We start from the raw sequence: 12,525 nt of genomic DNA, 5'->3' as shown, positions 1-12,525 counted from the left end.
CATGCACATGCGCAGTTCCGATAATAGAATCACGACTCATAAGGGAAACACCCAATTTGAATAGACAGGTTCGATTTTTTGGGGGTTTAGGTTGTGAATGCATCACTAACCCTTACAGTGATCATGACAGTGTCCAAATACAAGAATGAAAGTTGACCTATGCATCCTTGCAATGCACACTTTACATTTATAACAGAAATATAGAATTTTGCGGAAAGGGACGGAGACAGAAACGACCAATACAGGCAATTGCTGTTATTTATACTTTATTTTAGAATGGTAAAAATGTATCGGGGAAAGTCCAGCATATTGTAAATCATGGAAAGAAGAAAAACCCCAGGAGGTCTCTGTCACAGCTAGGCAAGTAATACGTCCTACATTTAGCCTTGTTTTCATTATTGTAAATATGAATAATCTTGAGTATATTACAAGACAAATACTACTCCTTGGCTTAGACTATCCTAATATACAGATGTCAGTAGGCCTACAAGTGGATCTATTTGTTACAGTTGATATGTTGTCTTTTGACGTGTTGTACATTGACTTGATCAAAAATGTAGTTTTGAGGCATCACCTAAATTTGAAAATGTAATTGACGTAGCCATAAAGTCAGAGTATTTTCAAGTATTTCTTGTCAACTGTTTCAACGCAGATTCCAGGCCTACAACTCTAAACCTTCTGGGTTTCATAAAAAAAAATACTAAACATGAATGCATATAGTTTTCTTTTCCTCAAAATAAACGAAATCACCTAAAATAAATACAGCAATTCCACCTTCGACCCCCTTTATTTCTTCTTCTTCTCCTGAGTGTCGTCGAACCACGAGTCCAACAGCCTCTTGCTGTAGTAGATCTGCCAAGCGTGCACCTGCACCGCCACCAGCATCACCAGGTACATGATGGTGACCGCCGAGTAGCCGAAAATGAAGCGGTACGCCTTGCCGTGCCGGTACAGAAGCTGGGCCACGGGGAACATCTCCATGCTGCCGTAGATGAGCGGCGCCACCGAGAACAGGCCCGAGCTGATCATGGAGATGACCAGGTAGCTGATGTTGTTCTTGGGCAGGGATATGCTGCTGGTGGCCAGGGGCAGCATGCTGAGGAGGTAGGGGTACTGCCACTGGAAGGGCATTGACACCGTGGCGTGGGAGACCAGGTCCAGGTGGCTGACGGCGACCTGGGCCGCCACCAGGAGCCAGGTGGCCAGGTGAACAAAGTTCAACTTGCGGATTTCAGACTTCAGCGGCGAGCTGGGCGGTACACAAAGAGACATGATGGGGTTAGGAGGTGTTTAGGGGGAGCGTTGAGGTAGAAAATCTGCAGAAATTATTTTCATCCCGTATATATAAGGGAGGGGTTAACAACAGATTAGAAGTGTACCTCATCTGGTAATGTGAGTGTGCTGAAGGCCTTGCTCTGGTTGGTTTGAAGTCACTTTTATTCGTACCAGCCGCCTTGAAACCTCCACGGGACGTCATGTTGAGTGTTATTTACTAAAACTCAGCCCAATCCTGTTTAAACAATCAAATATGATTAAATATGATAAGTCAGACACAATAATGTTCAGGAAGGGAGGGCTTGGAAAAAGGGACATTAAATGCTGTTGGAAACAAAGGGATGTGCTTTACTAAACAAGACAACAAATAAGACCAACATTTACCCCCCCCCACACACACACACATACACCCAGAGATAGATAGATGATTCAATTGGACGGTTCTGTGAATTAATCATCTGTTCGACTTGTAAAACGATATTTATCGCCAGCAGCTCTGCGTGTGGTTAGTTGGAAATGTTAAACGAGCGCTCGCAAACGGAAACGCTTGTTTACGTTTGCCTTCGTTGACGATCATTCATAAATACTGACAATTTGACATATATTCGTTGTTATCACGAGGTTGCTTACCGTTTTGGAATTCCTTCTATCAAAAAAAAGAAAAAACGATCGCACCTTGACACAAACCTCTTACAAATAGGAAGAGCGGATGAATGACCGTCAGATTAATCTACGCGCATGCGTAAAGCCCGAGCCTATCATCATAGGACAGCGCAGCAGCATCAGCATCTTTCCTGCACAGATGGCGGGGCGGGGTCACTTCACTTCTGCAGTGTTTGTAAAGAATAAATATTAATGTAAACTGCTCATTATAAGGAAGGATGCAAACGTTGTTTTTTTTATTATTATTTTATGATACGCGTTTGCCTACAAATAAAGAAGCGAATTACAAAATATTTATATTACATCTTTTATTAAGAAAAACAACATACATAATTTCAAAAGCAAAATCGATGTATCTTTGGTTACACTAAACATTTTAGCACCTTGATTCAAAAGTTTATATAGCATGTACAATTTTATTTCTGATGTCCTCTTCCCTACAGGACGTAGGATTTGGATATATGTTATATTTGTGATTTCCAATTACAAATTACCAAAATAAACTGATCTGAGTTTGGAAATTGGGTAGTGTAGTGAAATATGTCTTTCTGAACGAAACAAATAACAAGCTGAACATTTTTAAACTGTCAGTCTTGGCATGAGCTATTTAAATTATTTATTAGACTACAGGGACAAGATAATGCACTGTTTTCTAATGTAATGTAATGTTTTCTTCTGACCATAGTGGTTTGTATATTATATTAAGTGTGATTACTGTATCAATTGTATTCTTTGTTGAAGGATAGGTGTAGCAACAAATTATGTCTTAAATTAATTTCTAGCTAAATGTTCTTTTGCTTGAAACCAAGAAAGATAATATTTTACCTTTCCTCTTACTCTTCTATTAAAATGAACAAATAGGTACAGCATCATTTTGGAGTACAAGGAATATTTGTACTTCAAAGTAAAACTCTTCTGGATTCTATTCTATCGGGATTGAGTCATTTGTAAACACTTCATTTAGAATGTTACGTGAATGCTGTTAACCTTTTCCATCATTCCAGTAAACATTATCACCTGTACAAACTTTCACCTTACACTTCTCTTACATAACTTCTTAATGTCTGCGTTAGAAAATAACCGATCACAATTCCGGATTTCAGAGTAGAAAAAATAACCTATCCAGGGACACATGCTAAACATAGCATGCGTAATCTCCGTTTGACAGGAAATACATGTCAAACTTTCCTCATACATTCTTTGCCACACAGTGAAGCTGCCAGCTTAAGTATAAAGTGATCCATACTTGGTGAGTGATGAAACATTGAGGCAACAGTATGACACTGTTGCAACAACCATACTGCACATGTTTAGCCCCCTCCTCTCTCACTCTCCAAGTACTGCCCACCTACCCACATACACACACACACACACACACACACACACACACACACACACACACACACACACACGCACACACACACACACACACACACACACTCACACACACACACACACACACACACACACACACACACACACACACACACACACACACACACACACACACACACACACACACACACACACACAAATACACGCATGTACGCTTGCGCGCACACACGCACACAAATACACACATGTACGCTTGCACGCACACACACACACACACACACACACACACACACACACACACACACACACACACACACACACACACACACACACACACACACACACACACACACACACACACAGGATTTGAAGGTTCACATACATTGTGTAGAGCACAATTTCACGTAAACATTTTGCAAGGTTACACATTCAATTTGTTTATTTATGTCTGTAAATATGAAAATCATTGAACACACTCATTCATACTCATACCTTTCTGTTTAATAAGGCTTTAATCTCTGTCAACCACCCACTACAGATTGTTGACATTTTTAATGTCTATACACTGATTTGTATTTCAGAATTAGGCCTTACTTTGTGTCATCCTGTTATAAACCTTCCTATTTTGACCGAACATTATTATTTTACAAAAAATGAATATGTGTTGTTTTCATTTTTACATTGGGTATAATAAATACCCTGAGAAGGACGAGTGGACGTACTGGCCAGCATAAAGTCCTGAGGCCTGATCGGAGGGCATCTGAATGTACACAGTGTCCCCCGGTTGTAGAGGGAGCACTGCGCTGCCCGACGCTTGGTCCAGGTAACCCTTCTTGTATTCATCGTATGTGTACATCACAGGCTCATTGTTCCTCATCAACGCCACCCATATGTTGGCCCCTTTGCAGTGAATGTGGTAAGCAAAGTAGTATATGCCGGGCATGTCACATGTGAACAAACCTGTCTGAGGGTTATAGTTTTGGCGGCCGTTATACAACAGCTTGTCAAAGATAATGGGGGCACCCACTGGGGGGAAGGGTGTCGTGACTAAAGCTGTAAACGCTGGCATTTCCAAGCCACTGGCCCCCAATACCTCTGCCCCGTTTTCCCCAAACTTCCCCTTCGTTCCGTAACCACCAGCCTTGACCCCATCGATTTCAGGGCCCATCCCCGGGAGGACTCCCATCAAATCCGGATTCATGTCAGCGGTTCCAGGTGGGCCCGGAGGTCCGGGGGAACCAGGTTCACCTGGTTTTCCGGGCAGTCCTGATATGCCATCCTTCCCTGGGGGTCCCATTGGGCCAATGACACCTGGAGTCCCCACACCTGCAATGCCAGGCCCACCAGGAGCGCCACTGTCTCCTTTTGGACCAAGAAGACCAGGTGGTCCGATAGGTCCTGCTGCACCATCCAGCCCTGGAATGCCTTTAGGACCTTGGGGCCCGAGTTCACCAGGAGCCGCGCCTTGTCCCTTTGGACCTGGTAGTCCTGTTGAACCAGGGGCCCCAGGTAAACCTTTGTGCCCGTTTTCTCCTTTTGGCCCAATGGTTCCTGGTGGACCTCTGGGTCCTGGCTCACCAAGCTCTGCCGGTAGACCATCCTTTCCAGGAAGTCCCTGCAGGCCAGGATCTCCCTTGACCCCATCGACCCCCTTTGGTCCCCCTACTCCTTGGTCTCCTTTAGGACCAGGGGCTCCACCACTGCCTGACGGCCCAATAACACCTGGGGAACCCGGTTGCCCATTTGGCCCAGGAGGTCCAAGCATACCAGGCAGACCACCGTGACCTTTATCTCCAGCAGGTCCTGGACCTCCCGGTTGACCACCCATACCCTTATCCCCCTTGGGCCCTTGGAATCCTGGTTTTCCAAAACCAGGTAGTCCTGGCTTCCCAGGAAGTCCCGGGGGTCCGGGATGACCTTTCATCCCTAGGGGTCCTGGCTGTCCAGGCAGGCCGTTCTGGCCTGGTCTCCCATGACCAGGTAGACCCGGTGGCCCGGGCTCCCCTCCCGTTCCGGAGGGCCCAGGATGTCCTTTTGGGCCCAGAGGTCCAGGCTTCCCTGGCGGTCCGTGTTGCCCTGGCTGTCCGTTCGCACCCGGCTTCCCGATGCCAGGTAGCCCACCCGCGCCGGGGGGCCCTCGGGGGCCAGGGAGACCCTTGTGTCCCGGTTGTCCCGGCACGCCCATCCCTTTGTCCCCTTTGGGTCCGTGTAATCCCGGCAGGCCCGGCAGGCCTTTGTGCCCAGGATCGCCTTTGGTTCCTGGCTGGCCTGGAAGACCCTGACCTCCTGCCTTTCCTATTCCAGGCAGCCCTGGCGGTCCTGGAGATCCTTGAGGCCCCGGCTGTCCAATGGGGCCTTCGCTGCCGCTGGGACCCATTTCTCCTTGTGGCCCCTGCTCACCATTTCCACATGGCTTGCCCGGCAGTCCCGGCATACCTGGCTTGCCCGCCCCAGGTGTCCCCGGTGGACCTAGAGGGCCCGGTATTCCAGCAGGCCCCGGCTGTCCGTTTCCAGGAGGTCCAGGAGGTCCCATGGGTCCCTCTGGTCCGGGAGGCCCGGCTAGACCTGGCTCACCTTGGGGCATTCCTTCAGCACCGCTGGGGACTGTCTGACCTGTAGGCAGGGGGCACATGATTTACCCACGATTACCCGTAACACAACCAGTAAAAGTGTGTATGTCTGTATGTATGTATGTCTGTATGTATGTATGTATGTATGTATGTATGTATGTATGTATGTATGTATGTATGTATGTATGTATGTATGTATGTATGTATGTATGTATGTATGTATGTATGTATGTATGTATGTATGTATGTATGCATGTATTGATGTGCTCATTCTGTGGTTGTCTGCTGATAGTTGACCATTACCTTTGTCCTGCCTGCCGTTGTAGCCGCCCCCTTTATGGGCCTTCTCATTCCCCATGTGCATGGGCATCTGGGGGATCTCCTTCCTGTAGTGGGGGTACTGCATGTAGGGCATCTCTTTACCGTGGAACTGTGGCAGGGGGAATCCCTCCTTACCAATGCCCATGTGCTGGACGTGCTGCATGGGCTGGTGGTGCTGTGGGTGTTGCTTGTGTCCGTAGTACGCCCCACAGTGGACAACCCTGAGTCCTACAAGCTGGAGCGCCACCAGGAAGAGGGGGGCAGGGAGGGGAGGCATGGCTGGGGCCTGCAGGGGAAGCAGAAGGCGGAAACTATAATAAACACTAATGAATACTGTAGTGTAGTGGCTGTGTAGGGTTGGGTGTGTGTGTGTGTGTGTGCATGTGTGTGTGTGTGTGTGTGTGTGTGTGTGTGTGTGTGTGTGTGTGTGTGTGTGTGTGTGTGTGTGTGTGTGTGTGTGTGTGTGTGTGTGTGTGTGTGTGTGTGTATGTGTGTGTGTGTGTGTGTTTGGGTGGGGTTGTGTGTATGTGTGAGAGAATGTTTGTGTGTGTGTGTGTGTGTGTGTGTGTGTGTGTGTGTGTGTGTGTGTGTGTGTGTGTGTGTGTGTGTGTGTGTGTGTTAACAAAACATGCCATTCTTTGTTGGTGTCATTAGTATTTTTCAACAAATTTAAACATCATCATCATTACACAGTCGTCGTCATTTCCCATCAAGTCAGTTTATTTAACAGTCCTTAATTAGTCTCAAAGATAACCCAAGGGGAATCTTAATTCTAAATATGGTAATGAGGAAACAACTTACTTTTTTAGCTTTTAAGCTGATAGAATGATTTGTAATTTAACCACTATTTATTCAGATATAGAATCTGGGTAACAGGCCAAAAGTGTGCTTCCTTACAGTGGCCAGCGGTCAAGTAGCATTGTGTTATAATATCACCAATAAAACATCTGTAGGAACTGATCAGTTAATCAATAATTAATTAATCAATCATGATGTTCACATTATTCTTATTGCTTATTCAGAGAGTCCTCTTTCTTTATATTGGAATTGGATTCTTCACATTTGCTCATTTTTATATAAATGAATGATAATAATTCACAACAGGGTAAGAGGACTTGAGGAGTGTCTCCAAGTGTCTGCTGTGTTATTTTTTAGACAGAGCGTCAGTGTTGTCCAGATACCAGTCATAGTGGGGTATGAACGGCACATTCCTGAGAGGGAAGAACGTGTGGTTCAAGCGTCTAAACTAAAAGGAAAACAGCTATTTTTCCGCAAGACGGCGTGACACTTACTGTTTGCAAAGCCATTTTTCTTAATCCTTATCCTTTGGTGTCAACTCGACATGGCTTGCTGAAAGCCATTTATTTGGGAAACAAAACATGTTCCATGCCAAAAACTGAGTGTATTCATTTTTTGACAATTTATTGATTTGGAAAAGAAAGTGAAATCTCTGCCATCATTTTTTCATTTATTATATTTCCTGAGATATTCCATAAGGGAATCAAATATATCAATGTACCTGAGTTGATCACAGATAGAGTCAATAAGATAACACATTATGTTGTGTTTCTTATGACAACGACTCGTCTCCAAACCGAACATGAATACTTATGTTTATTCAAATTAAAATATACGATATAAAACGGCAAGGTTGTCATAAATTTGAATGGTGAACAACAACAATAACTAGGAGGCAGCATGACTAAGCCTTATTTAGAATTTGTATGTAGATCATGTATTTATATTTCAATCGCTTATTTCTATCGTTTGTTGTCCCGCAATGCAATGTAACAACAATTTTATTCTTCAAAGCAGGATATTACTCTCAAAACAGGCATAGGCTTCCGGGTACAACCATAGCGAATATATAGACATTATATAGCAATTGCAGTGAAGTTAGATGGCCTACTTTGTATGTAATCTTGCCCTTCCATCCATCCATCCATCCATCCATTCATTCATCCATCCATCCATCCATCCATCCATCCATCCATCCATCCATCCATCCATCCATCCATCCATCCATCCATCCATCTATCCATCCATCCATCCATCCATCCATCCATCCATCCATCCATCCATCCATCCATCCATCCATCCATCCATCCATCCATCCATCCATCCATCCATCCATCCATACATCCATCCATACAGCGAACCATGGCACCATAATTCTTCATTCTAATCCCATCATGAACCCCATCCTCTGGGCCTTTCCATCATCGTTACTAGGCAGGATAAGCATCCTTGTTACCCTTTAACATTTTGCCGGCCGGATGCTGGTTCTAACATGGCGCTGCTACTCTCGGCCCCTTTGAGAGCCATTCTCGCCGGCACCTTTGAAAGAGGCCCATCCTCCCCGCAGTCATGAAAGGCCCGGCGTGCCGGAGACTTTTGATGAATAGGGTTAGTCTGGAGCTGTCTCTGCTCCCTACGCATGGATTCCAGCCTCAATATTCTGCTCAACCCTCGGCATAAATGCATGGGTATAAGGTTTAAAGAAAAACCTGTTGACTTAATTATAAAGCTCAAGGAAGTATAATGGAAAAAGGGGTAATTCCTTCCATCTCAATAAGTCTGGAGCCATCCAACGTAGAGACACCAGAGGATTACAAACGCTGAACAAACCAAACCTATAAACCCATGCTGTATAGACATAGACAGACCAGAGTTCCCATCCGACCGAAAGCGACCTCAAAGAATAGCAGATTCATCAGAAGCCCTCCCACGTTTCAAACATTTCTGATTCATACTATCCTAAGAACATCTGTTTTAAGCCAAAAGAAGCCAACATTATGCTGAATTTCACTGCAGAGGTAACCGAAGCAGAGCATTTTAGACCAGAGGACACTTGTGGCCGGGCAAGGCAACAAAGGAGTGAAAAGTGTCCAACTTTGACATTTGGCTCAGTATGTGTGACAATCAGTCACACTTTAACCAGCCAAACGCCTCCAGAGAGTAAACAAGTTCAAGAAGGCCCTTTATTAAGAGCTTCAGTGTGCTTACCCCGGTTTGGCGTGTTTGGGAAAATGGTTCACTTACTATGGTCTACGGTTAGGGATAACTTTAAACTTTCAAATCAACAAAGGAGCTATTATTTTCAAAATAATAATTTCAAATATTTTGAATACATAATTTCAATAAGATTGTATATAATAGTTACAAAATATTGTAGGCCCCATATATTATTTCCAAAATATTATAATTAAGAAGCCAAAAAAATCATCATTGCATAAAACTTTGTCTGTCAGTGCTTGCCTACATCATCTACAATGTAGATGAAATTGTAATATAACATTTATAAGTGTGTTTATATTTGTGTAGATTCTAAACAATTATAAAATCGCATAGAAATGTTGTATTACAATTTATGACTATTTGACAATGGACCTTCACTGAACAGTAAAAAACAACAGCTAATAAGCTAGGAAAAACTGGTGAGTTTGTAATTTAGGACCTGCTAGGTCCCTTTCTGCCGTTAGAGGGTGCATAGAGTCAGGTTTTATACAATGGTGAAACAAACTATTGTTACACATGTGTTAGAAAGGTGACACAGTATTTCTCTATGTCTTTGCATTTTGCATTACAGAAATTAAGAATACTTATTGTAATTTCACTTACATTAGATGAATTTGATGCAAAGTATTTATTTTTCTTTCTTGGCAACCAAACATATGTGAACCACAGGATCTCAGATGATCACATTAGGATCTATTGAACATGCTATAAAGCTGATTATCATACTATTTACACTCAATGCATTTACTGTTAACTTCATGCATAAACACACACACACACACACACACACACGCACGCACGCACGCACGCACGCACGCACGCACGCACACACACACACACACACGCACGCACGCACGCACACACACACACACACACACACACACACACACACACACACACACACACACACACACACACACACACACACACACACACACACATGCATAAATACACTCTTTAAATATTCATTTGTTACATCACCTGTTCTGCACGTCCCATCAAATTCAATCAGCGGCAGTGCTGATTTAACATGAATTAGCATGATTTAGCATGGTTTAGCATGCTAGCTCATTCATGAGTTCGGTGGTACATGAGGTCGGCAGTTCTAGCATCTGCTGCCAAAACCACTGCTGTGTAGCTGGTCACACTCGGCTGGGAGTGCTCCCTACCCAGCTGAGCCTATATAGACAGTCTAAAAAATAAGCAGAAAACCTTCTCGAAGTGTAGCCTGCATTGTGTGTGTGCCTGTTTCCCCCAACTACTTCCAGATGTCCATCTTCTGGATATTTTACATAAACAACGCATGGTAAATTTCCCACTAGTTGATTAATACCACTTTATCTTTATACTAGTATCCTATATATTTACAGGGTGCCTTCAAAGGCATGAATAATTAAAATCGACTATTTAAAATAATGTAACCAAAGACGGGCAAATAAGGTACAGGTAGTTGGGATGTTTTTGTTTCCCATTCCTGTTCTCTTCCTCCTCCATTCTTGTATTATACTTTTTGATTTGTACAAGTAGTTATGTTGTATTTTCAAAGTTGTGCATATCCAAGAAAATTCTTGAATTTAGAATAGGACATCAATCACAAAACTTTCATATGTTCGCAGAAATTATTTTGATAGATAGTGTTATATTTTGAATGAGTAATCTCTTGTTTATCTTAATTGGCTGCGTGGGTTATGACAATACTCATGGTGGCATGATGCTAGCTAATAATTGATAGGTAAATTCTTGCTAAGCTACATGATGAGTCAACACACCAAGGGAAGATAGATCTAGAAAATGTTGTAATTTAAACAACACACGGCGTAAAAAGCAAGAAAACAATAAAGAATGCATTGTTGGTTGAGATAGCAATGTTTGTGATAAAAAAATGAAAATCCAATTTAACTTGGAAGATGGACACACCTTTGTATGTGTGTGTGTGTGTGTGTGTGTGTGTGTGTGTGTGTGTGTGTGTGTGTGTGTGTGTGTGTGTGTGTGTGTGTGTGTGTGTGTTTGAGTGTGTTAGTGTTTTCGTGTGCGCGTTAGTGTGTGTGCATTAGTGTGTGTCTCTGTGTGTGTTTGGTGTGTTTTTTTATTTTAGATTCACATGTTGTACGCACATATACCCATCCTCAAAGACGCACTGAATATAAGACACAGGCTTTGGGAGGAATGTGAGTGTGTTGGCTAGCAGACTGTAAAGGTAAAATGATGTGCTACACAGCTGTATCCATGGGAACATTCTGCCTCCTTCAAAAGCATTTCTCCCGTTCTCTCCACCCCCGGATCAGACTGACATTAAGATATCTTTATTTACCACCAACCCAGACGCATCTGTCTGTCTGCGGCCCCCCCTGTACACACACACACACACACACACACACACACACACACACACACACACACACACACACACACACACACACACACACACACACACACACACACACACACACACACACACACACACACACACACACACACACACACACACACACACACACACACACACTCACTATCTCTCTCTCTCTCTCACTCTCTCTCTCTCTCTCTCTCTCTCTCTCTCTCTCTCTCTCTCTCTCTCTCTCTCTCTCTCTCTCTCTCTCTCTCTCTCGTGAACACACACTCTCTTTCTCACCCTCATACAACCCTTTCCCTTAATCACACTTTCTTTCTCACTCTCTCTCTCTTTCTCTCTCTCTGTGAGGCACAGACACAGACTCGTCCATCTATTTGCACAGGCATTTTCTCCTCCTGTTGCCCTCTCCTGTTTACCAGTGTATGTGTTTTTGTGTGTGTATGTGTTTTTGTGTGTGTGTGTGTGTGTGTGTGTGTGTGTATGTGTGTGTGTGTGTGTGTGTGTGTGTGTGTGTGTGTGTGTGTGTGTGTGTGTGTGTGTGTGTGTGTGAGAGAGTGTGAAGACACTGAGTCAGTGTCTCCCCTGTCAAGAGGCTCTGACCCGCACCCTGACCTGGGCCCACCCCTGTGGACCAGTGTCAAATGGAGCTCATCTCCTCCCAGGGAAGACCTCCCCACCCTGGTCCCTGTAGGGGCTACTCTTGTATATGTCCATATGTTTGTATATTTTAGTAATGGAAGATCATTATACTTGTTTGTGTACCGACACAAACGCAGAGACATCTTCCCCATTACGTTCTAGACAGAATGGTTCTGAAGTTCTAATCTGTGTTCCAAACTCCTCTTCCCGCCAATAATGGGGCATATGTCAGAATATAATACAAATAATATTAATATTGGATATGATAAAGAAACTAGAGGTGTATCATCACCGGCCCACTAAGAGGGATTGCACTACGGTCTTCAATGAGTATGTGTATTTCCACCTCCA

The 12,525-nt window shown here is 43.8% G+C and overlaps 2 protein-coding genes across 2 annotated transcripts in view; both read right to left on the bottom strand.

The window, feature by feature from the left end:
* Positions 1-710: 710 nt before the first annotated feature.
* Positions 711-1,995, bottom strand: jagn1a (jagunal homolog 1a). Its single transcript, XM_056580246.1, has 3 exons — positions 1,906-1,995; positions 1,380-1,510; positions 711-1,249 (listed from the first exon to the last, which is right to left on the bottom strand). The coding sequence occupies exons 2-3, from the start codon at positions 1,475-1,477 to the stop codon at positions 787-789; spliced, it is 561 nt and encodes a 186-aa protein (XP_056436221.1). The 5' UTR covers positions 1,478-1,510; positions 1,906-1,995; the 3' UTR covers positions 711-786.
* A 1,636-nt stretch (positions 1,996-3,631) lies between these two features.
* Positions 3,632-12,525, bottom strand: part of col8a1a (collagen, type VIII, alpha 1a) — an 11,574-nt gene continuing 2,680 nt past the window's right edge. Inside the window, exons 2-3 of the mRNA XM_056580126.1 lie at positions 6,147-6,450; positions 3,632-5,886 (exon numbers count right to left, since the gene is read on the bottom strand). Coding sequence (XP_056436101.1) covers positions 3,950-5,886; positions 6,147-6,441 — 2,232 coding nt within the window. The 5' untranslated portion in view covers positions 6,442-6,450 and the 3' untranslated portion in view covers positions 3,632-3,949. The remainder of the gene's footprint in view (positions 5,887-6,146; positions 6,451-12,525) is intronic.

Source organism: Gadus chalcogrammus, chromosome 20 (genome assembly GCF_026213295.1).
Source record: "Gadus chalcogrammus isolate NIFS_2021 chromosome 20, NIFS_Gcha_1.0, whole genome shotgun sequence".
NCBI lineage: Eukaryota > Metazoa > Chordata > Actinopteri > Gadiformes > Gadidae > Gadus > Gadus chalcogrammus.
The sequence above is the reverse complement of the archived record's forward strand: the minus strand, read 5'-3'. Positions and strand labels throughout refer to the sequence as shown.